Source organism: Acromyrmex echinatior, chromosome 9 (assembly GCF_024713525.1).
Source record: "Acromyrmex echinatior isolate Ae372 chromosome 9, ASM2471352v2, whole genome shotgun sequence".
NCBI lineage: Eukaryota > Metazoa > Arthropoda > Insecta > Hymenoptera > Formicidae > Acromyrmex > Acromyrmex echinatior.
Genome location: NC_141860.1, coordinates 4795 through 30000, shown reverse-complemented (window position 1 = coordinate 30000; position 25206 = coordinate 4795). Strand labels below are relative to the sequence as shown.

Below are 25206 nucleotides of genomic sequence, written 5' to 3'. Positions count from 1 at the left end.
TACATAGAATACAGCATTAACTGTTTGGCCTGCTGGAACGAATTCTTTGTGCACAATACCTTTGGAATCATAAAAACAAATGAGCATTGTCTTCACTTTTGACTTCTCTAAACGCGATTTTTTGGGTTTTGGGTCGTTTCGCGCCTTCCATTCCGCGCTTTGACGCTTGGTTTCTGGATCGTATTGAAAACACCACGTCTCGTCACCAGTAAACAATGCTATAAAGGAAGTTTTGGTCCTTTTTTGCTTCCTTAATAATGTCCTTTGAATGTTGAATTCGATGCATTTTTTGGTCGTCAGTCAACTTGTGTGGAACAAATCGTGCACAGACTTTTTGTAGGCCCAAATGTTCGGTCAAAATGCGATAAATCGTTGATTTGGGGATGTTCAATTCCATTTCCATGTATCTCACTGAAGATTTTGGCTCATGCTTGATGAAATTACGCACAACTTCGATGGAATTTTCGTTAATTGTCGATTTTGGGCGACCTATATGTGCGTCGTCATTTATGTCCTCACGACCGTTCTTGAATCGCGTATACCACTTATAAACACTGGCACGGGCTACACAATTATCACCATAAACTTGTTTCATCAAATTATGGGTTTCGGTAAATGTTTTACCAAGTTTAAAACAAAACTTAATATTGGCTCTTTGTTCGAAGTTCATTCTCGTACCGATGTATACAACATACTGACACTTGAGACGCCATAACTTCGTTTCCACTGAACCAAATGTCATGAAATTTTTACTGGAAGTCAGCTAGGGATGTACCTTTCAAACGCGCAATCGAACACACGGATGGTGCCACCCGACCTATCCCTATTGAAAAAGTTCGGAAAATTTTGGGACGCTCCTTGTATATGTTATTTTATATATATGCATCAATAATTTACTAAATAAAATGTATGTAAAAGACAGAACAGTGTAATTAAAATAATTATCTTCATTTGTATTCATATGTAAATAATATGGTATGTTTCTTGTTTAGGAAGAAATTATTTCAACAAAATTGAAATAACTAATATCATATTTATTTTATTATTTTTCCTCTCAAAAGAAAAAACTTTGACCAGGGCACGTTTATTGATATGGGCCTGAGTAGGTCGATAATTCAGATCATTTCTATGGTTCAGCGACGCACTTTTCATGACAGCGCCGCTGTCGGAATATCGCGGAACTAAAATATTGCTCAGTTTCATGGCTACACGTCAATTTCACTCGTAATATACAAACGAAATTTTTGTACACGCCTTTCTCTTATACTAAAACTCCTACCGCGTTTCTAAAAGCATAGGATTGTTCGTTTAGGTTTTCCGCAATTCGCCAGCTACTTTTCATGAACGTGCAAGATCTGAAACTCTTATATGCAACACATATTGTGATGTGTTGACTACAGAAGCCGATAACAAAACTGTAAGTCTTTAATTTTCTTTCGTTTTTCGTATTCAAATGTAGCTGGCGACTTGCGTTGTTGTCGATACTTTAATTGTGGAGAAGGATTTTTCAGTCCATAAACATAGTTATGAGAAAGGTGCTTTTAAAATTTAATGATAAAACAGGACACTCCAGCATCCCCTTAAGGATGCGGTGAGAAACGTGAGGTAAGATTTTGTTTATTATTAAACTAACAGCGACCGAACGCGACAAACGAAACGTTGGTGCGAGTGAGAGCGACGAATGAAACGTTGGTGCGAGCGAGAGCGACAAACGAAACGTTGGTGCGAGCGAGAGCGACAGCGCACGCGGGAAGAAACATACATTCTGTCAAAAAAGTACCGGGAATTGGTCAATAAAACACAAAATAGTTATTATTCATTCAAATTTATTGTATCACCTTCAAAGTAGGCTCCTTTCGAAATAATACATTTATGCCAACGAATAATCCAATCATCAAAACATTTTTTAAACGCATTTTCCGGAATCGACTTCAGTTCTCGCCGCGAATTCTCTTTTATGTCTTCTATCGACTGAAAACGAGTGCCTCGAAGTGGTCATTTGAGTTTTGGAAAGAGAAAAAAGTCAGCCGGAGCCATATCTGGTGAATACGGTGGTTGATGATATTTGTTGAGTTTTTGGTCAGAAATTCGTTCACAATGATAGCCTTGTGAGATGGTGCGTTATCATGATGCAAAATCCATGAGTTTGTTTTCCACAAATCTGGCCTTTTTCGACGAATTTGCTCTCTCAAACGCCGCATAACGTCCAGATAATATTCTTTATTTACCGTCTGACCTTCTGGCAAAAATTCCGAGTGCACAACACCACGACAATCAAAGAAAACAGTTAACATCACTTTGACTTTTGATCGACTTTGACGTGGTTTTTCACCACATATCGACCGCTTTTCAATGCACTGTACCATTCATATGCACGTGTTTTTGATAAAGTCGATTCACCGTAAGCCTTCTGTAACATCTTCAGCGATTCGGCATACGAAATTCCAATTGCAATACAAAATTTGAGACAAATTCTTTGTTTGATCTTTTCATTCATTGTAAAAATCGCAAAACACACTTGAGATGAACTGATAAAATCGAGCACTATAATCACATTAAATGACAGATGGCACTCCAACTCCGTGTCAGTATAGAGGACAGTTATGCCAACTTAGCGACAAAAAGAATTTTGACAATTCCTTTAAGCGGGCTTTTTAAATGATCAATTCCCGGTACTTTTTTGACAGAATGTATATGAAACTGCGTAACGGGAAAAATAATGGATTATTATTATTATTCCGCTATCCTTTTTTATTACTATTAAACTAACAACGATCGAACGCAACGAAAAGGTTGGTGCGAGCGAGAGCGCGAACACCCTCGGTCGCAAATAAACGTTGGTGCGAGCGAGAGCGACAAACGAAACGTTGGTGCGAGCGAGAGCGACATCAAAAATGGGGATTCTTACCGTATCTTTAAGGAGGTAAGATTACATTATTATATTATATTTACAGCGAGTGAGAAACCCGTTGGTGCGAGCGAGAGCGACAGCGCGCACGCGGGAAGAAAAAACGCGCCAACTCCCTCAGTCGCTCGCCCGCTCCCGAGCTCACCGGATCGTCGTCGCGACGCGTCACGCCGTGACGTCACCAGCTCACACACATATGCGCCCGTGGGGACGGGGGCCGGGGAGGAAAACTACGAGAGGTGGTGGAAGGACAAAGCAGCTCGCTCATTGGCTGCCCCCCCCCCCCATCACAATACCCCTCTCGCCCAGCTTTGCCCCCGGTCCCTCACCCCGCGGCTTGCCCCATGGCTTAGAATATACATAGATATGCTACTGCTAGACCAAGACAAACCGATAGACTCACCCTGCGAACCTGTCTACACTCTAAGTAAATTGGAGGTCAACCTCACGTTTCCTAATTTCAAAACCATTCCAAAGCCCGATCCACGTAGATTCGCCTATAAACTTCGCGCTTTTTGGCACCGGATTCAAGGTTACCCTTCCTTTAAATTATCCAGTACTTCCCAGTGAATCCTTAACCACACAACTTAATCTCCAGTCCCCGAGTAAATTGTTTAAATACATTGACTCAAAAACGGAGAAAAATCTCAACAACAACATTTAGACGTAACACCTTATCGAGTGTCGGTTTACCTTCGCTTGTTAATCGTAAATCCGAGGAATTCTAATTCTTACTTGCCGAACTCGCATTTCTCTATATTGAGTCGTAAGTAAAACTTTTTTAATCATCGTAACATTATGTAAGTGGGCTTCGTGCTTTTCAAGAAACGTCGACGCTATAAGAATGTCGTCGATGAATGCAAACACAAATTCCAGGTCACCTAGTGCGCGGAAGATTTGACGCTGAAATGTTTGACTCGTGTTTCTAAGACCGTACGTCATAAATTTATATTCGAACAGTCCGAAGGGCGTAACGACAGCCGTTTTCGTAATATCTTCCGGTGCCACGATGAATTTGGTTGTATGCCTGATGCAGATTTAGCTTAAAGAAAATGACTTTCCCACGCAGGTTGTAGGAGCAGTCGTGCAAATGTGGTACGAGAGACTTATCCGGCACTGTGATCGCATTAAGACGACGGTAATCGCCGCAGATCCTCCATGACCCGTCTTTTTACCATGTGAATGGGACTTGCCCATGGACTATTGGACGGACGGCATATACCGGCTTCGAACTAGTTATTGAAATTCAGCCTTTGATGCTTTTAATTTTACCGGACTTAACTGCCTGCTCGGCTACCGGCGGACCCATAGTAATGATGTGATGACGAACATTGCTGCTGCAATTCGGAATTGCCTGTTCTAAACCGGTGAAATTCAAATAAAATGTTCGCGAATTTCATACTGGGATTGACCGTGCTGATGGCAAGCTGTGGTACCGATTTGACAATGCCCGACACGTACACATTGTTTTGCGGATCGATGAGTCTGTGACCCTTAAGGTCTAGAAGGAGACCGTAATGTACAAAAAATTTAATCGTGGGTGTAACCCTGACGCGGACCGTCCCTTCAAGGACTCACGGGAGGAGGCTCCCCGCACCTCCCGTTATGAAAGAAATGTTTTGCGAGGAGATACCCCTAGTCCCAGGTCCATCACGGACCCACGATATTTTCTGTCTCGCAACACACGTTCCCAACTGCGCTTCTCCAGTCGTCTCCCGCCGCGAACACCAGTGTCATCCGCGTAGCACACTACCTCGGCTCCCGGCTCGAGGATGGTGCGAAAAACAACATCGTACGCCAGCTCCCAGAGCAAGCGTGGATACCTGAGGGACCCCGCACGACACCGCCACCTCATTTGCTATCATCCCTGTCTGTGTATTCTAGTTTCTTTCTTCCGGAAGTAGTCGTCTATCAGGACGACCAAATAATTCATTCTTGCAGTTTAATGTGCGGTACCTGCAGAAGTGTTTAACTCGCACGGCCCCCATAGGCGTAAGATTGAAATACATCCAATCACGTCTATGACGCGACTACCAGTACGCTTGCGCGATGTTGGTCCCGGCAAGCAACTCACTGGAGTGAGCGACTATCCATGCTCTACCAGTTAAGCAGCCTGGTTCTCGAGTTGTAACGCTCACCCGTCGGGACCAAAGATTCCTAGCCAGTATGCGGCTCAAATCACTGCCCTCGTAATGATCTTATCCATGACTGAGCAATTGCCCACGGGCGCCTCAATCTCCGCGGTACCGATTTAGATCATCGGTCAGATCCTTGTAAGCTACTCCCAGTTTGCGCCTTTTATACGCGTGACACTGATCGGCCAGCGCTTCGGGAGCTGCCGGGACGCTACCTTCCGAAGATACTTTACAGGAATCGCTCAGTAACCCGAGGCATAATCCCGAGGCCGAGAAACTAGCTTTCAATCTGATCAACATCTCTCCTTGCTTCTCCTCGCGCACTCAGATTCACATTCATTCATCATCCCATCAGTCTCCTCCACACGCACTCTCCTCCTCCCAAACACTTCCTTCGCATACAGACTTATCCTTTCATACTTATCCTTATCTCACACTACCGAACTCATATCAACTCTGTCATTTATATGTACAAGTACTATATACAAGTTTAACAGTCCGTCTATATACATAATATATACATATATATACATTATTTACAATGATAAATTTCCACTATGAAGAGGTGAAACCTCGGGAAGGAACAGAAGGTACAGGAGGAAGCATCAACTCCCTCCGATTCCTCTCCGCCTCTTCCTTTCTTCTAACTACTGTCTTTCAAAAATTTGCGAATGCAGTCCAGGCTTCGGAGGAGCCCATGATGGCCCCAATCACCAAGTTATACTCTCGGTCTAGATCTAGATCAAAACCGAGAGCCACGAACAGATTTCTTCTCTCCACCTCCCACGAGGGGCAGTGAAGGAGGGTATGCACGGCATTGTCAATAGCAGCACCACAGTGCTGACAAATTGGAGTCTCCGCCTTTCTAATCCCGTATAGATAGACCTCAAAGCATCCGTGACCCACAATGACCTAGGTCATTCTAAAAGTAAGGCCACCATGAGTCCTCCTCATCCACCTCACCAGTCTGCCTACGATAACCCCCCGAACAGCAGCCCCAGGTGCGTTTCGAGGAAGCTCCTCGAGCCGCGCATTCCATCTAACCACAGACCTCTCCGTTTCCTCGTCGCGAATGAGGCCCATCATCCTGGGAGCGATGAAGCCATTTCGCTCGATGGGGCTCGCCGCCTCAAGTAGGATCGCCTTAGACGATCAGTAATCAGATCAAACGGGATCAGTCTCGCGAGTATCAGTAATGCCTCACAGGAAACAGTCCTATAACCCCTTATAATTCTAAGTGCCAGCTGTCTTTGTAGTCTAGCGTCGAATGGTACGATCCCTCGCAACCGCCTGTGCCCGCAGGAGACCCATACAAGACGACAGACATTACGACGTTGGCATATACCCGATGTCTGCACTCCCCAGGGCCGCCAATATTGGCCGTTAATTTACCAATGGCCGCTGCCATCCTCAGAGCCCTGGGAAAGACTCGGCGGAAGTGTTCTCTAAAGGATCACTTAGAGTCTATCATCAATCCCAGGTATTTTATCGAAGAGCGCAGTTCGATTTTCGCATCCCCTATTCTGATACTTGCACTCGGTACCCCCCACATGAATGCCACGGCCTCCGTTTTGCCCGTCGACACCTCGAGGCCCAGCCGCCTGATCGCCCCGACCACAACAGCCGCTCCCAATTCCGCCCTAACAACCGCCTCGCGTAAGGACGGCCCTCTCACTACTAAAAGGATATCATCCGCGTAGCATAGGACGGAACAACCCAGCGGCAAGCCGACACGCAAAACGGAGTCGTATCCAACATTCCAAAGCGTCGGTCCCAGGACCGAACACTGAGGAACCCCGCGCATCATAGGGGATCTCGTGTATCTATCGTCCCTGTCCATATAGGACAGCCATCTGTCCGACAGATAACTATCCAGGATTCGTCGGAGATATCCCGGAACCCCCTTTTCCACTAGCGCATCCCTGATGACAGGCCACGGGAGGGAGTTGAAGGCATTGGCTATGTCAAAAGACACGGCCAACACCCTCCCCCCATCCCGCACCCCATCATCCACCATCGCACGAAGCCTCCAAATGGCATCTACTGTAGATCTTTGCGATCTGAATCCGAATTGAGATTCCGAGATACCCCCAGACTCATCCAGACACTGCGTCAATCGGTTGCTGATAACCCTCTCCAGCAACTTTCCTGCCTCGCTCAAAAGACAGATCGGCCTGTAAGACGACATCCGATCAGGTTTCCCCGGCTTCTTGAGCAGCACCAGTCGCGCCATTTTCCATCTGGATGGAAACACTCCCTCCCTGAGACATGCCGTAAAGCAGCTCATCCAACGTTTGACCAAGATGTCACTCGTACTCCTGATGACACGCCCGATGATCCCATCAGGACCAGGAGCCCGACCAAGATTTATTCTGGTGAACACGGCCCCAATCTCCTCGCCAGTTATGGCCAAGGCGTCATCCCATTGGACGGGGGAGGCGGCAACACCCATCTCCCCCGCACCAGACGGGAATAACGTATCGACCACTTCCCGCACGATTCCTGGAGAGAGAGACTCGACAATTCGAGACGCGCCCATCCGTAATTTATCGAGCACTATATGATACGGCATGCCCCAGGGATCCCTATCGAGAGTATCGAGAAGACCCCGCCATAGGTTCATCTTCGACCTCCTAATAGCCTTCCTGAGTGCCTGTCTCCCTTCCTTTAATTCAGACGAGATACTTTTTAGCTGATACTTTTTAGATGACCCAATACATATACGAATGATGGTTTTTTTACCTTTCTCTATCAACATTAATAATTCTTTTGTACATGTCTCTCATAATATCAAAAATAACTTTCGTCTCTTTCTATTAATTTAATTTTATTAATTGCGATCTTGTTTGTACCTTTTCTTTATTATTTGCGACTTGATTGTACTTTTCTTATTATTTTTATTTGTTAATTTATTATTACAATTTGTACTTGCTAACAGAAACATGTTCGTCTTTTTGCACACGCACAGTTCGGAGGAACACATTGGTGTCAATCGTTTATTTGGTTTTCTCTCAATTTCAATTCAGAGCGAGTTTTATAGTTGATATTGCGTCCGTATGCGAATTTTATTTAATTTATATATATTTTATCTACGTTATATCTATTTTTATCTTGTCTTCACATTGAAAATGATCCAACAGGGATCGAAACGTTTGTTCTTGTTCACTGATTATTAAATTATATTTTACGTTTTTTTTAAATTTCATGACTTGTTTATTTTATTTTTTAACAGTTTAATGTAGAGCATTATTTTGTTGTTTGATTTTTAGGCTCGTAGCCCTTTATTCTTTCATTTATTTAAATTTATTGAGCCTTATTATTTTTATAATATAAAATGAATATAACGACGTAGATAAACAAGGAATACTTTATGTATATCACAACTCACTTTTAGGAGGACATCAAGGAATGGAAAGAATTATTAAACACATTCGATTGAAACACAATTGGCCAGGATTAACTAAATACGTAGAAAATTATATCGCGAGATGCGAAACATGCCAGAAAAACAAATTAAAAGGGAGATCAAAGGCGTCTGGAAATTACAGATACGGCTCGACGACCCTTTGACAAATGTGCTTTAGACATCATCGGTCCATTAACGTTGAGCAGTCATGGAAATAAATATATATTGATCGTCCAAGATAATCTCACTAAATTCAGTAAAGCTATACCCAAATTAAGAAGCCGCCGAAATAGCAAAATAATTTACACTCAAAATTATTTTTGAATATAGAATACCTGATAAAGTATTGACCAATCAGGGCAAACTTCATAAGTGAAATATTTAAAAATGTCTGTAAACTATTAAAAATCAGTAAAGTACAGACAACTGCGTATCATCCTGAAAGCAATGGTGCATTAGAAAGCTCTCATTATGCCACCCCTGGCAGAATACTTGCGACATTACATTAACGCGGATCAAACAGATTGGGATGAATGGGTTCCATACGCCACGTTCACATACAACATTACTCCACACACAGCAACAGGGTATACTCCATTCGAACTAGTTTTTATCAAGTAACGTATTTCTGCACTGACAAAATCTCCAAATCCTATGTACTGTTATGACGATTATGCCAAGGAGTTAAAAAAGCGACTGCGGGCAACCAATCGAATCGCTAGAGAATATATAATTAAAGCTAAACTAACCGCCAAACAACAATACGTTGTTAAAGACACTAAAGCTATCTCATTCAAATTAGGAGACAAAGTATCGCTTCACGACGAAACTCTGCGACGAAGTCAATCGAAAAAATTAGATTATGAACAGTTATTATTAGTCGGCTCCGTCCCGAAGTCGGAGCGAACATGCCACCTCACTCACAAAGGTATATGCAATAGACTACCATCCACCATCCAACGAAGCCGCCCCGAGAAGGCCGATGGAAAAACCGAGCAGCGCCTGCAGGGCGTTTCTGCAGGAATGAGCAATTTTGCCGCGATAAGCTTCGAATCCTTGAGACGTCTCGCGCTCACGAGAAATCACAAGGAGGCCTACTTATTTGCGTCTTGTCTCTAGCTGCACGCTCTGGAAGGATAAGGATAGGGATTGAGATTAGAATTAGGATTAGGATTGGATATTAACTTGTCTATGATGCTGAAACAATCAAGTAATTAGATTGCCTCCTGCCTCATCGAAACAAGTCAGCTCTATGTAGGGCGCTGGCGAATTTAAACTCGTAACAGTAAATCACGAGTCGAACGCACAAGGCGTCTGACCACCGACGTTTAAAATTCATTATGAACAGGATCATACGAAATTATCGAGAAACTATCAGCTGTCAATTACAAGAAAAAAATGAGATGAAAAATTAAATGCATACACATCAATCGCCTAAAAGCATTTATCGAATACTAATAGAATAAAGAAGATGGAAGGAAGATGAAAATATATATATAAATTATGTCTAATATGTATCTATCCCTTATTCTTGTATTCTCCTCCTCTGAGGATACGCTAAGAAATTCAATGAAGTCCAACAAATCTTGAACTTCCCGGTCAATAAATTCAACATCGTCCACAACAACCTCGGCTTGATTTACCATGAACTGAATCAGCACACTGTAGCAATATATGAGACAACATGGTTACAGTATAATTGAATAGCAACGACTAGAAGAAAGCAAAAAAAAAGGCAGAAAGAAATATAAAATATACGGTTAAAAAAGGAAGATTACATCCTGGGATTACACCAATAAATGAAATAATAACCAGCCTGAAAGAAGCTCAAGTACATTTGCCATTAGGACTCCATTTCTCTTTCAGGATCCTTGAGTCAATTTGAGAAAAAATGCATCACTGTCAGTGCGTATTATGACGAACGAATATACACACTATTTTGAAATTCCTTCTAATTTCTTATCCGAAATATGATATATTCAAGGTCATACCATTACCCACACCTGACCACGATAATGTATTCACTGAATAGATCAGACTATAATAGCCGTAGATAGCGAAAATCATCATTATATGTCGTTAACACGCGAAGATTTAAGCATAAGATATAAACAAATTGACTATACTTATATTTGCGAACACACCAATCCTATATACCACGAAAATACAAATTCGTTATATATGAAATTCAAATGTATGTGCAAAATTCGAATTCTAAGATATTGTATAATTTTGGTAAGATATTGTGCAATTTTAACACGCGATATATTAAATCTAATCATTCCATATAGATAGCCTTCTAAAATCAAGGAGCATGGTTATACTCCACTCCTTATATAAAATATTACTATAGAACAAATAATTACTATAGACTGTAAAAATCGTGAGGAATATATAATAGAATGAAAGTAAGAACGGGACAAATTGCGCTATACGGAGAATGTAAATTAACAACGGCGGATATAACTGTAAAAACAATAGGAACCATTCAAACAACCCGCTTACAAGAGTACAAAACCCGTTTGGGAAATCAGCTAGAGCTTAAGGATTTAAGCCAACCAGAAGTAATAAAATTAAGAAAAATTATTCATGACTCGATGGAATTAATGGGCGTCTAAGCGTCAAACCACAAGATTTAACAACAGAATTAAAAAACGCACAAAATTCACTATCTTCTGCCGGAATCTATTATATACAGGGTGCGTCACCAAAATTCGGACAAATCGAACAATTTCTTTAAACAAAATGTTTTTAATGAAAAATTAAATATTACAAAAAAGCCTTTTACATGGCACTTAGAGGATCCCTATAGAGCACAATTATTCGATATATCCCCTATTAGCTTGAATGACTACCTCTATTCTCGATCTGAAACGTTCGCACGTACGTTGTAATGTAACGCTGTCCATGCCGACGAATGCTGCCTCAATAGCGGTTCTTATTGACGTCACATTGGGATGCCGAGACTTGTTTGTGACTCTTTCAATTACGCTCCATACGTAGTCCAAGGGATTTAAATCTGGGCTATTGGGAGGCCAGAATGGGAACCGAGGCGAGCAACTCGGTTTGTTCTGGCAGCCTCAGAGAGCATTTGTTGCATTTGTCTTTAATGTGTACGATTTGTATCGAAAGTCCTCCTCGGCAATTGACTCGCCGCATTGTTGACTCGCTTACACCACAACAATCGATACTAATTTTCGCAACGATTACCTTGGGTCATCCGAAATCAGGGCTTGAGCCCTTTCGAGGGCTTGACTCTCTACGGGGTCCTCGCGGTGCGTTCTTTCGAGTGACTCTTCCTCGCTGGCATACTGGAATCTTCGTTGGATTGTACTAAAGCCATATATTTTGCCACAACGTCATAAACGGTTGATCTCGAGTATCCAAAAAACCAAATTATTTCTGTTGCTGAGCGCCCAACGCGTAGGCCTTCGATGATCGCGGCTTTTCGATTATACTCTGCACTTGATTTCAACATCGTGGCCATTTTGAGAATATGATTGTTTACTAGAAGCATCAGGCTTTTTCGACGCCAACAACCTCTGATGGAGGCACAATATAGCGGAAAATTTAAATTAAAATTTGTCCGGATTTTGATGACGCACCCTGTATACAATTTCGAGTAATATTATCAATATATTAATTATTATAATTATTGTATATACTATCAACAAACGGAAGAATCGCGGGGCGAATGTAATAAATCCCGCATAAGAAAAAAAAAGAAAACATCAACCCTCCATTTTCTTTTTTCAATGACAGAAGAATGTTATGACCCAAATAGATAATACCCAAAATCTACGTCTGCAGATTTTCTGCAGACCAGCAGTTAAGGAGATGCTGGAGCGAAGGCCGAAGTTAATCAAGGTCGATATTACAGGTTTTCATTTCCATTGTATAAGATGCTTAAGCCCTCTGAGTTAATATGATCATGCAGGAAATTCGATCGATTAATTATCGATATTTTTATTCCATTACCATCTTAGCAGGGACGTGTATTAGGATCGGTTCCACAAATGTAAAATTTATTTTGAAAAATTTTCCAATTTTAGAATTGAGAAAAAAATAAACCGTAATTGAAGTTAATCTTATATTTGTAGAATCGGACCTTAGAAATACAGTTGTATTATGTATACATGCAGTGTAGACTGTGTTCCAATATATATCACTAGTATTAAAAATCTATAATATACATAAAGTACAGATTTTTAACTTTAATAGCTATTTCGATACGAAGCCCTAGTAGCACTTTTTCCTTACGTCTAATGTCATTTTAAGTAATAATAATATAATATTAATAAATGAATACGACATTGCACATATATAATGTAATTCTTTTTCATGAATATCCATATACAGGGTTGGCCATATTCGACGGAAAGATGTTTTTTTTTCAATCATGGGAAAAAACACATTTTTTGCTGTTCATTTTAAAAATCATTTAATAGGTTCAAAGATCTTTCCGTCGAATATGGCCAACCCTATATATATATAATGAGTATATCTGTACATATAAAATGAGAATTTATCAGAGAATTCGTATCGTTTGATTATCTTTTTAAGATGTTACGTCTGATCATCTGCGTTTGATTTTCGTTAGCTTTAATTTATGTTAGTTGTATGTATATTTTGATATTGAAAATAGAAAAGCATATATCATTAATATCTGTATATTTGAACATAAAAAAACAAATCTCTTTTTATTTTTTCAACGTAGAAAAAAGAAGATCAGTACACCTTTTTGTTACGTTCATTTTCAAAAAGAGATGAAGTAGTTACACACGTACGTGAATATGAATTAGAAATATATTTTATGTTTTGTAATGTGAGTACATCATAATGCACATAAAATATAATTCTATTATTCATTAATGTGTCTATATTATATCTGCATGAAAAGCTAAGTATGAGCAAAGTATGATATAACTTCTATCTCTCTATTATGGGCCTTCTACAATAAGTCATTAGTTACAAATCAGAAGTCAGAAGTTAAAAATTGATCAATCACAGTCCATTTTTCTGACTTCTTATTTATGGCTGATTTATGGCTTATAATTGTAAAAGGCCCATTAAACATAATAAAAAGAGATGGAATAGCTACATACGTATGTGTAATGTATTTACGTACTGACAATACATGTTACATCCTAAGTTAAAATGATATTGAGAATAAAGGAAAAAGTGCTATTACATTATACGTATTGTGACGTGACATCTTCCGTCCGTCACAAGGGCCGCATGGCCTGACCGAATAGTGCAGTATAGCGTCCTGGGTCCTCTCACCTTTTGGGGGGGGGGGGACCTGCGCTTCTCCCGTGTCGTCGTTCGCATATCTTGCGCGCTCCGCGCTGCCGTTTTTTTATTTCCGTTTCGGTGTATTCCCGTACCGAGAGTTACAGAGGTCGGCGACTCCCGCGACCTTGACGGAGTGACGCCATCTCACCGGGAAGAAGAGAAAGAAGCACGACAAAGATTGAGAGTCCAGAGGCGACCGCTGAGAACAGACCGCCGGGAGGCACGATACCTGGTCCCGGGTCGCACGCAGGTGATATCTTTCCCGCATTCGTTACGTTTTTTTTTGTATTATCGCAAAGCACCTTTTATCGCACCCTCTTCCAGGCGCAAAGCGGATAGAGAGTCAGCATGACCTGACGAGGAAGGCCACTCTGCGCTATAAGGACGGCGAGAGCTCCGGAGAGACGCCTCGAGGCCACGAGGCGGCCTGAGAAAGACTACAGTGATCTCTCGAATTTCGCGCGCCAGGACACATGCGATAGACATGACGCGGCTTCTGTTTCGAGTAGCGGAAAGACGCGGGGCCACGCGCCAAGCAGGCGATAAGGCCCCCTCGCGGGGAGAACGAGCCCTGCGTGCGCCCGGGAGGATTAGCGGCCAGCACTTGAGCTGTGGCCCGCTCGAAGAGAGGAGGTAGGACGTCAACCGATTGAGAGCTTTCCGAGGCCAGCTAGGAGCACCTGCGAGGGAACCGGTGAGACGAACGTAACCGCTGTACAGTCGCCGGGTTCTGCGTCCGGGAGGCGTAGATATCGGATTTGTTTACCGGAAATATGAGTGAGTGCAAGTGGTTTGATCGTGTATTAGAGTTCGCAGGAGTAAAGTACGCGTGTCGTCTCCCGGAACGGCTGTTGTCGTCGGGATAATTCCAGGGCGTCCGCCAAGGCCACAGCCTCGTCAATTACTATCGGTTTCTTTATCGCGGATTGCATATTACGTCGAAGTCCCGTGCCGTACTATTGTCGCGTATCATCTTTATCGTCTGTAGCGTAAGATTTACTTGTCCATTTGGTTTTCTATGTCAGAGCCCTTAAGGTCGATGGATGATCACAATTAATGAGTACACGTATTTTGGTCGTATCAAGATTGTACATTGCCGAGTTCGTAAATCAGTTGTTGCGCTCACATAGAATTTATCGTCGCGGCTGTATCGCTAACTGTAAATGTGAGTCGAAGACTCATTTAATATATTGGTTACTCTTGTTACTCTTAAATTCGTGTATACTTTATTTTCGCTCCTATTCGCTACTCCAAGAGATCTGTTATCCTCGGCCACGAACCACCCCCTCTGCCACTTCCGAGGCTGAGCTGCCGATTGAGGGCCCGTCGACATTCGCAGCTCATTACAATATAGTAAAGCATAAAGAAAATATCCTGCAATGTCTGGAGAGAGTGGCACGCTCACTCGTGCTTGGTGCCCAACTATCGCTTTGTAATTATGTGCCGTCCCTAAGAGTAGTCGCAGGAAGACGCATTTTGTCGCGTTTCGCTTAACTCCCCCCGGCATCCGATCGCCGGCAGGAATTATAGCTGTGAATGCTCGACGAAGTTGCGCCACGCTCGTGAGTGCGGTTGCAGTATATACATGTATTTCAAATACATGGTTACATCCGAAGATATATCTAAGTCACAGTCAGAATGTATTTAGTAAAAATATTCTTATTGTAACTTGCTGTTAGTCACGTATACATTGACCTATAAGTGTATACATTTGCTAAAACATTTTGCTTTGAATATGATATACTTATATACATTTCATAAACGTACAGCATCATACGAAAATTATGCATGTGACTATTGACTGTATAATGTATGTTATATATATGTATAACGTATATATTACATAGGGTGTCCAAAAAGACCCCGGATTTAGGAGCTGAACATAAAGGTGATTATAACTATAAGCGTAAAGAAATGTGAATTATACTTGTATCCGCATGCATAGTATGCCAAAATACTATATAATATGTTGACCTATGATTCACGTTCTCTTCTATGATTGAATTACGGCCATTCTTGTGCTATAAGGTTACATAACGTTTTTAGAAAAAACGTTTCAGACAAAAGTTATAAGGTTTCAAAGAAGCTATTTACTGATATTCAGTCTTTTTTTTCTTCATTAGTTTCTTTGTTTCCATCATGTCAAGCAATTAGCTTTTGATTCCATCATGACAATGCTATTCACATTTCTTTAATTGCAGACGCAAAATTCTACAGTTGATTCCGTAATTGTATTTTACTAAATTTGATAATCGAATGCCTCTGCCAGTAAATTAAAAATAGTCAGTCTACGATGAAGGCCTCTGACATTTATCTATAACTAGCCAAAGCACGATTTACAGCTGTGGCATTTTGTTATAGCTAGCCAGCTCACGATTAACGCCTCTGACAGTAAATTAAAAATAGTCAGCCCACGACGAACGCCTCTGACATTTGTCTATAACTAGCCAAAGCACGATTTACTGCTGTGGCATTTTGTTATAGCCAGCTCATGATTAACGCCTCTGACAGTAAATCAAAAATAATCAGCCCACGATGGACGCCTCTGACATTGGATCTAATTAAACAAAGCGCAAATTATTGTTATAACTATATCACTTGTATGATAAATAAAAGTGATATTTTCACGAATGTGAAAAGTGAATTTTCATAAAGATGCTAACCTTTTCCATGGCTTCATAGGGTGCCTTCCAACAAGAAACACACATCACAATAAGCAATTTTGTTCTTCTAGAGTGCCTTCCAACAAGAGACACAGTGTGACACGGTGCATCATTACAATCTTGTTCGCTAATACAAGAATGAGATACTGTATTGTACTGAGTCACTTGTTAGAAAGCATTCATAACTTTCTCTTACCAAAGGCAGACAATATTCTGCTACAACATTTTTTTCTATTTTGTGGACACAAAACACTATATAAATACACTCACACACACACACACACACACACACACACACGCACGCACGCCCGCACGCACACATACATATATATGGTTGTGCGTAAAACACTACACTGAATTGACAGTTCTGTTGCGCGGCAACGATACTGTGAACGCGGGTCATACTGATTACAGCTGATTGACTCGTATTACGCCGTTGTTTTCTGACACATACAGCGTCACGCAAAACGATATATGTATACATATATATATATACCGGGTGTCTCAGAGCACCCTTTTAAAAGGTAGGGATGTGTTTGTACAAAAAAATGGTTTAGACAAAATTTGCAGGATTTCGGGAGATCTATCTGATAGTGACCTTGAATTTGACCTTGAGGTCGACCTTGGGCATAACTCAAGGTCAAAGTACCGTTTTACAAACGTAAACCCTTATTCATGACATCACAAATGAAAATAGCGAAAAATTTTACGTCCGAATACGTTATCAAGCCTAGGTCAAAATTACCCTTAGAGATTATGTGGAGGTCAAGTTACTTTTAGAGCACCCGTACCTTCTAAAAGATATGGATGTATTTGTACAAAAAATAGTTCAAACAATACTAGGTATTTACATAACTATGATGCATCCATCTGCTGGTGAATTTGAATTCTACCTTTAGATTCATTTGTAGTCGTGTACATCGATTTTTAAAGATTCCTAATTATCAAGATCTTGAACAGTCGATGCCGCCTGTGTCAGCGTTACCCAAGATGTACCACGTGGAGGTCACAAGGTCGGACTTACACCTCGTCGGGGTGCTTTTTTAAGGTGGTTCCCCTTGCCGTCACCTTTGTTCGTACGCATGTGTTCAGTCTAGATTTTCGAAGTGTCCTCCACGTGCATGTATGCAGGCTGTTATTCTTCGTTGAAAATCATCCGTCACCCGACGAATTTCGACAGGATCTAGAGATCCTCCTGACTAAATGGCTTCTCGAATGTTCTTCATGTCTTCTGAAGTCGTAGGTCGTTCGCGGTATACGAGGTCTTTTATTCTTCCCCACAAATAAAAATCCAAAATTGTAAGATCCGGTGATCGTGGTGGCCAGTTATGTGGACCATATTTACCTATCCATTGGCCGCGAAATATGCGGTTCAGTTGTTGACGAGCAATGACAGACGTGTGGGCTGGACATCCATCCTGTTGAAACCACATATTAGACGTAGTTGAAGTGGAATATCTTCAAGTAAACGTGGGAGTTCGTTTTCGAGTAAATCGACTAAACTGAATTAAACTACACTAAACTAAACTAAACTGAACTGAACTGAATTCAACTAAACTGAACTGAACTAAACTTACTTGTTTGTTTTGCTTTTCTCCCTTTGCTCGCTTAAGAGTTTTATAAACTGTCGGTTTTTTTTTTAGGTGCGTTTTATACCTAGGTAGGTAGGTACTTAGGTACTTCAATATTCAGGGATTATTATTCATTTATAGGTAGATATGTCTTACTCAAGCGAAGAAGCTGCGTTAATGTTGTCGGTTTTGAGTAGGGCTGGAAGTTTTCGCGAAGCTGAAAGAATGTGGCGAAATGAATATCCCGATCGTACACCGCATTCGCGCAATGTTCAGTCGTTTGCAACGGCGGATAATTCAAAAAGGTATCGTCCAATCGGATTATAATAAAGGAATGCAAATTCATCGTCCGCTTCGTGCAGTACGGGCACCTGATATAATTGCTTCTGCTCTTGTAAATCCTACCGATTCTTTAAGAAGACGAGAAAGAGATAGTGGAATAAGTAGAAGCACTATCAGTAGAATTTTGCAAGAAAATTCATTTCATCCATATCGAATGTCACTTCACCAGGCCATGACATTGGACGATCATAGACAAAGACTGATATTCTGTAACTGGATTACTCAACAATTACCTACTTTCCATAGAAGTATCTTGTTTTCTGATGAGTGCACCTTCAAAAGTGACGGCGAAGTGAACACACATAATCTCCGTTATTGGGCGCAAGAGAATCCACATTGGTATCGAGAAATCGATCATCAACGTATCTGGAAAGTCAATGTTTGGTGCGGAATTGTTGATACGCATATCGTCGGACCATTTTTCTTTGAAGAAAATCTAAACCGTTTTCTGTATGTCGATTTACTCGAAAACGAACTCCCACGTTTACTTGAAGATATTCCACTTCAACTACGTCTAAATATGTGGTTTCAACAGGATGGATGTCCAGCCCACACGTCTGTCAACAACTGAACCGCATATTTCGCGGCCAATGGATAGGTAAATATGGTCCACATAACTGGCCACCACGATCACCGGATCTTACAATTTTGGATTTTTATTTGTGGGGAAGAATAAAAGACCTCGTATACCGCGAACGACCTACGACTTCAGAAGACATGAAGAACAGAATTCGAGAAGCCATTCAGTCTCTAGATCCTGTCGAAATTCGTCGGGTGACGGATGATTTTCAACGAAGAATAACAGCCTGCATACATGCACGTGGAGGACACTTCGAAAATCTAGACTGAACACATGCGTACGAACAAAGGTGACGGCAAGGGGAACCACCTTAAAAAAGCACCCCGACGAGGTGTAAGTCCGACCTTGTGACCTCCACGTGGTACATCTTGGGTAACGCTGACACAGGCGGCATCGACTGTTCAAGATCTTGATAATTAGGAATCTTTAAAAATCGATGTACACGACTACAAATGAATCTAAAAGTAGAATTCAAATTCACCAGCAGATGGATGCATCATAGTTATGTAAATACCTAGTATTGTTTGAACTATTTTTTGTACAAATACATCCATATCTTTTAGAAGGTTGGTACGGGTGCTCTAAAAGTAACTTGACCTCCACATGACCTCTAAGAGTAATTTTGACCTAGGCTTGATAACGTATTCGGACGTAAAATTTTCCGCTATTTTCATTTGTGATGTCATGAATAAGGGTTTACATTTGTAAAACGGTACTTTGACCTTGAGTTATGCCCAAGGTCGACCTCAAAGTCAAATTCAAGGTCACCATCAGATAGATCTCCCGAAATCCTGCAAATTTTGTCTGAACCATTTTTTTGTACAAACACATCCCTACCTTTTAAAAGGGTGGTACGGGTGCTCTGAGACACCCAGTACATATATGAATATCTTAGGAGTTGTTGCGACTGTCGCTGCCAATAGCGTGGCCCCCGTTTGTTAACACTTCCTCGGAGAATTCATAATTTTCTCATATCCAGAGAGCTGTTACGACTGTCGCTGCCAATAGCGTGGCAACCCCGTTTACGACGGTTCTCCGGAACATTATAATTCTTTTTTTTGCATAACCTCCATGCCTACCAAAGACGGACGAAGATAAAGAGAAAAGAGATTGAGGTTCCAAATTAAATCGGCCCTTATTTCAAATCAAGATCCTTTCTCCTATTTCCAAAAATTTGCGCAATTGCTAGACCAAGACAAACCGGTAGTTCACCCCGCGATACTGTCTACACTCTAAGTAAAGTGGAGGTCAACCTCACATTTCCTAATTACAAAACCATTCCAAAACCCGATCCACGTAGATTTGTCTATAAACTTCGCGATCTTTTTGGCACCGGATTTCAAGATTACCCTTCCTCTAAATTATCCAGTAAACCGCATTCTTTCCAGTGAATCGCATCCTTAACCGCATAACTTAATCTCCGATCCCCGAGTAATTTGTTTAAATACATTGACTCAAAAACGGAGAAAAATCTCAACAACAACATTAAACGAAACTGACAATTTCATTTCTAATTTTTGAAATATTGTTTTTCACAATATTTCGTGATTTTATAAAGTCACGATTTCTATGCAACTTTGGTTCTGTTGCCTCTGCGACTATTTTTAATTTTTTATATAAATTTCGAAGCAAGTGATTAATGAATTCTACTTTTCGCACTGTTATCATTTGCTCTCGATACGGATTGCAATTTTTGATGGACTGATACACGTTGCTATCGCCATCAGCAATGAGTGTTCTAAAAATCACTCCATGCATTGCAATGCTACGTGTGAATCCTTCAGCAATAGCATCACTTTCCATGCGTGCAGAACTAACGTTGCGGTCGAAATTTTTAAAATATTTATGATTTTTTGCTTCGAGACCTTCTCGTTCCGCTATATGACATATCGCACAAAACTTGTTGCGAATGCCAATAAAGAGAACTTTCTTCGTGCGGTAACCAACAATAGCTCCAGCTCCGGAAAATGAATCATAGGCACTATCTTTGCCATATGACCTCTTTGCCCAAAACTACTATCCGCTACAACGGTTATGTATGGATAGTTGTTGATTATTTTATTGCTCTCTACAGCGAGTTGCATTTCAAGTTTGCCTGCCATTTTCATATTTTCAATGGCTGTTTTTTCAAATTCTTCGGGTACAATGTTTCGATGTTGGATATATGTTTTCTCCGACATACACGGTACATTTGCAGCTGCAAATATTTCTTCCATTTGAGCATAACCAATCCCAGTGGTAATAGTTCCAGCTGTGATAGCCGTGTTCAGATCCATATTTGTGGAGTCTGTGGGATGTGACCAAAAGTCGGCCTTATGAAAACAAAATTTGCATTCATAAAAAAATTGCGTCTTGAATTCAATTCGACCAGTATTTACGAGTTTCCAGTCTTCAAACCGGCAGTGATATTGCGAATGATTATCAAATACTCGATGCAGTTCTTTATTGAAAAAAGCAAAATTCATGATGCGATTACCTTCAGGCTCATGCTCTTGTTGAATATGATCAATATCTGCACGGCCTGTGCTTTCGATGACAAGAGTATTGTCATCTTCGCATTCTTGTACACTTATGTGCTTAGCTTCAGGCTCATGCTGTTGGATACGATCAGTACCTACATGGCCTGTGCTTTCGATGACAAGAGTATTGTCATTTTCACATTCTTGTACATTTATGTGCAAATCTGTACTTGCTTCAAGCACTGTATTCCTTGAATACTAATCTTCGAATCCATCAAGCCGGATAAGTAATTTCACTGGATCCTGACAACTGATAGATTCGTCGTTAGTATCTTCAGGTATCTTTGTACTTTCTACAACAGTCAGGGCTTCCTCCTTCATCTTCAGTGTTTCTAGCATGTGCGTCCTGAAAAAAAAAAGATATTAATAAAACATTTTATTAAATCCAGTTTGTTTTGTTATTTTAAATATATGAGTATATCGTGTATATTACATAAATATTACTATTTTTCAAATAAAAATGGCACAATTTGACGTTGCAGCAGTCCTTTGCTTATTTTATTATTATTACACATAAACTACTTATATCATTCATAAGGATTTAAATGGTGTTACACTTATAGCATTTATAATATTTAAAAACAATTATTTCTCTCTTAATAAATGCTGTTAGCATTTTACAAATTAATTATATCGACCATAGAGCTAGTACGATAAATGCCTCAGGCATTTATAACAAAGTAACTCTCGATTAATGCCTCTGGCAGTAAATAAAAAATTATCAGCCCACGATGAACGCTTCTGACATTTGGTTGTAACTAGCCAAAGCACGATGTACGGCTGTGACATTTCGTTACAATTAGCCAGCGCACGATTGACGCCTCTGGCAATTATTAACTAGATACATCTGGTACTACTTATTCTTGACTACAATTTCAAAATATATACACTGTTATGCTTTAAACATGAAATTATCAATATTAAAATAAGCAAAGGTCTGCAATCTTTTTTAATAATATTTTTTAAGACATTACGATTATTTTATTAATTTATGTAACATTTATGCAAGTAGAATAATATCCTGTAGTATTGTATTATATACCATTATATAAAATATCCTCCAAAAAAAGTAAATGTATATATGTAAAAAAATGTATGATAATATATAAATTTCGTAAAACATTTTAATTAATTGTATTGCTTGGAGAGAAGACGAATGGTACAATAAATTTGGACAGATGAATTTTTCAAGCTCACATAAAAATTGAAGTTAAGAGATATATATTGGGTATGGGAATAAGTTTCCACCCATTGCAGAAAGATGTTGTTAGTAGCATTGCTCGTGTGTTTGATAGAACGGCAAGACATGTTTTTGAAAGGTGTATCCAAACTTTTGAGCCCAATAGATGGCATTCGTTCGAAGCGTAATAAAGAGTAACTTTTTTTGCGTTGAAGATGTCGGAATTTATTCCAAAAAAGCAACATTTGCGGGAAGTTTTACTCCATTATATTTTATTTTAAAGAAAAGTGCTGCGCAAGTGAAACGCATCGTTTGCTCGTAGATATTTACGGTGAGCATGCTCCATCGAAAACTAGTTGTAAAGAATGGTTTCGGCGATTCAACAGTGGTGATTTTGACGTGCGTGACAAAGAACGCGAAGGTGCACCGAAAAAATTTGAAGATGCAGAATTGCAAGCATTACTCGAAGAAGATTCGTGTTTATTGCTCGATAGGTTGGCAAAAGAGTTAAATGTTGATAGATCCACTGTTGAAAAACGTCTACACGCAATGGGAATGGTGCAAAAAGAAGGAAATTGTGTGCCATACAAATTGAAAGTGAGAGACATGGAAAGACGTTTGGTCATCTGCGAGATGCTTCGCCAATGATAACAAAGGAAGGATTTTCTACATCGTATCGTAACTGGCGATGAAAAATAGATCTACTACGATAACCCTAAACGCTTGAAGGCATAGGTGATGCTAGGTGAATCAGGTCCATCAACGCCAAAACGAAATATCCATGCTTCGAAGATTATGTTGTGTATCTGGTGAGATCAAAGAGGTATTATATATTATGAGCTGCTCAAACCATCCCTGGCTATCGTTATCGGCTACAACTAATACGTTTAAACCAAGCTTTGAAAGAAAAACGATCGGAATGGGACAACAAGATTCTGTTACATGACAACGCTAGGTCACACGTTGCAAAACCGGTCAAGAAATACTTGGAAGGAGTAAAGTGGGAAATTCTGCCCCACCCGCTGTTCACCGGACATTGCCCCTTCAGATTTTCATTTGTTCTGATCCATGCAGTCGGCCCTTTCTGGAGAACGATTCAATTCTTATGAAGGTATCAAAAAATAGCTTGATGAATGGATCGCTTCAAAAGAACCAGATTTTTTCATTCGAGGAATCTGTTTATTACCAGAAAGATGGGAGAAAGTTGTCGCTGAAGGAGCATACTTTGAATAAACTCACTTATATAGAATTGTTTAAATAAACACATCTTTTTCATTTAAAAAGGGCGGAGATTTATTCCCATACCCAATATTAATCAAAAATTTTTCATTTAAAAAATAAATAATATACCTAATAGCTGTTGATTTGTAAAACGCTAAATTATTTTTATATTCATAATAAACAGACAAAAGAAACATTTTAAAAAATTCCACATTTCTATTTCAAAATTGGCGAAAGTTGTAATATCATTTTTAAACATTAATTTTGCACGTTTTTATTTTTCGTCCCCATTCAGAATATTTATTTTTCTTTATCCTTGAATGCTACTTTCATTTTTTCTGTACTACTCCAATTGGCAATTCATTCAGCTTTTTATATTACTTACTATTTTGTGGTTTAAACGATGCTACAATAAGTGTAGTGACATAATTTTGATGTTAACAGAATCTTATTCTACGTTACTTTAAGCTGTCACAATTTTAATAACAATTTTAATAAAAATTTTATTACTTGAACAAGCACATAGATGAAATTCATTCATAGTAGCACTCAAAGATAAAACATTTTATTTTTTTTTACTGTTACTGGAACTGTTTTATATACTTCATATTGTGTGTATGTGTGCGTGTATGTGTGCGTGCGTACGTGTGTGCGTGCGTGCGTGCGTGCGTGCGTGTGTGTGTGTGTGTGTGATAACAAATATGAATGTTATCAATATGAATGTATATACTTGCTACCATCGTTCTGTACACGAAATATTTTGATTTCTAATATGAAAAAGGAGACAGAAAGAGAGAGAGAGAGAGAGAGAGAGAGAGAGAGAGAGAGAGAGAGAAAGAGAGAGAGAGAGAGACCGATGCTTTAAATTTGTAATTTAAAAATATAACGAATTTTTCACATATATGGTACCGAGCATGTGACATTACTTTTTTTATGACAATCCTTTTCAATTAAACATACTAATCTTTTCAACCATCCTCCTTTTCTGCTCTTTCTCTTAGCAAACAGAGATTTCGTCTTGGTCGCATATTTTTTTCCCATCTCGAGGACACAAGAAACACACACTATAACTATTATACTACACTTCACTTAGTACTGACAATGATGCTGTTACGCGACAACGATGTCAGGACGCGGTAACAGCAAGGATAGACTCGTCTCGCGCCGTTGTTTTATCGCGCGCGCAGCATTACGCCTAACGGTCAGCTCAGTAGATTATATCGGCGCACAAGAGAGTCCGTTTACTTTTTAGTATGTTAATACTACTGTGATACGACATGTAATAAAGATATATCTAGATTGTCGAGTGAAACTTTGACAATCTAAATGCATCTTTAAAAAAACGTGTGCATTTTGATAAACATGTATCGAAATATTCTTTGACAG

General features: G+C 40.0%; 2 protein-coding genes across 2 annotated transcripts; both read right to left on the bottom strand.

The window, feature by feature from the left end:
- Nucleotides 1-5700: 5700 nt before the first annotated feature.
- Nucleotides 5701-6451, bottom strand: LOC147908437 (uncharacterized). The gene is made up of 3 exons (XM_087409405.1): nucleotides 6389-6451; nucleotides 6007-6186; nucleotides 5701-5928 (listed from the first exon to the last, which is right to left on the bottom strand). Exons 1-3 carry the CDS (start codon nucleotides 6449-6451, stop codon nucleotides 5701-5703), a joined length of 471 nt encoding a protein of 156 aa, XP_087265531.1.
- A 12122-nt stretch (nucleotides 6452-18573) lies between these two features.
- LOC147908436 (uncharacterized) lies at nucleotides 18574-21765 on the bottom strand (the record flags this gene model as incomplete). Its single annotated transcript, XM_087409404.1, is given in 3 exon segments — nucleotides 18574-20910; nucleotides 20913-21617; nucleotides 21657-21765. Coding segments are annotated over 3 exon segments (1339 nt in total), but the record flags the coding sequence as incomplete, so codon positions are not given.
- Between the last annotated feature and the right edge of the window lie 3441 nt (nucleotides 21766-25206).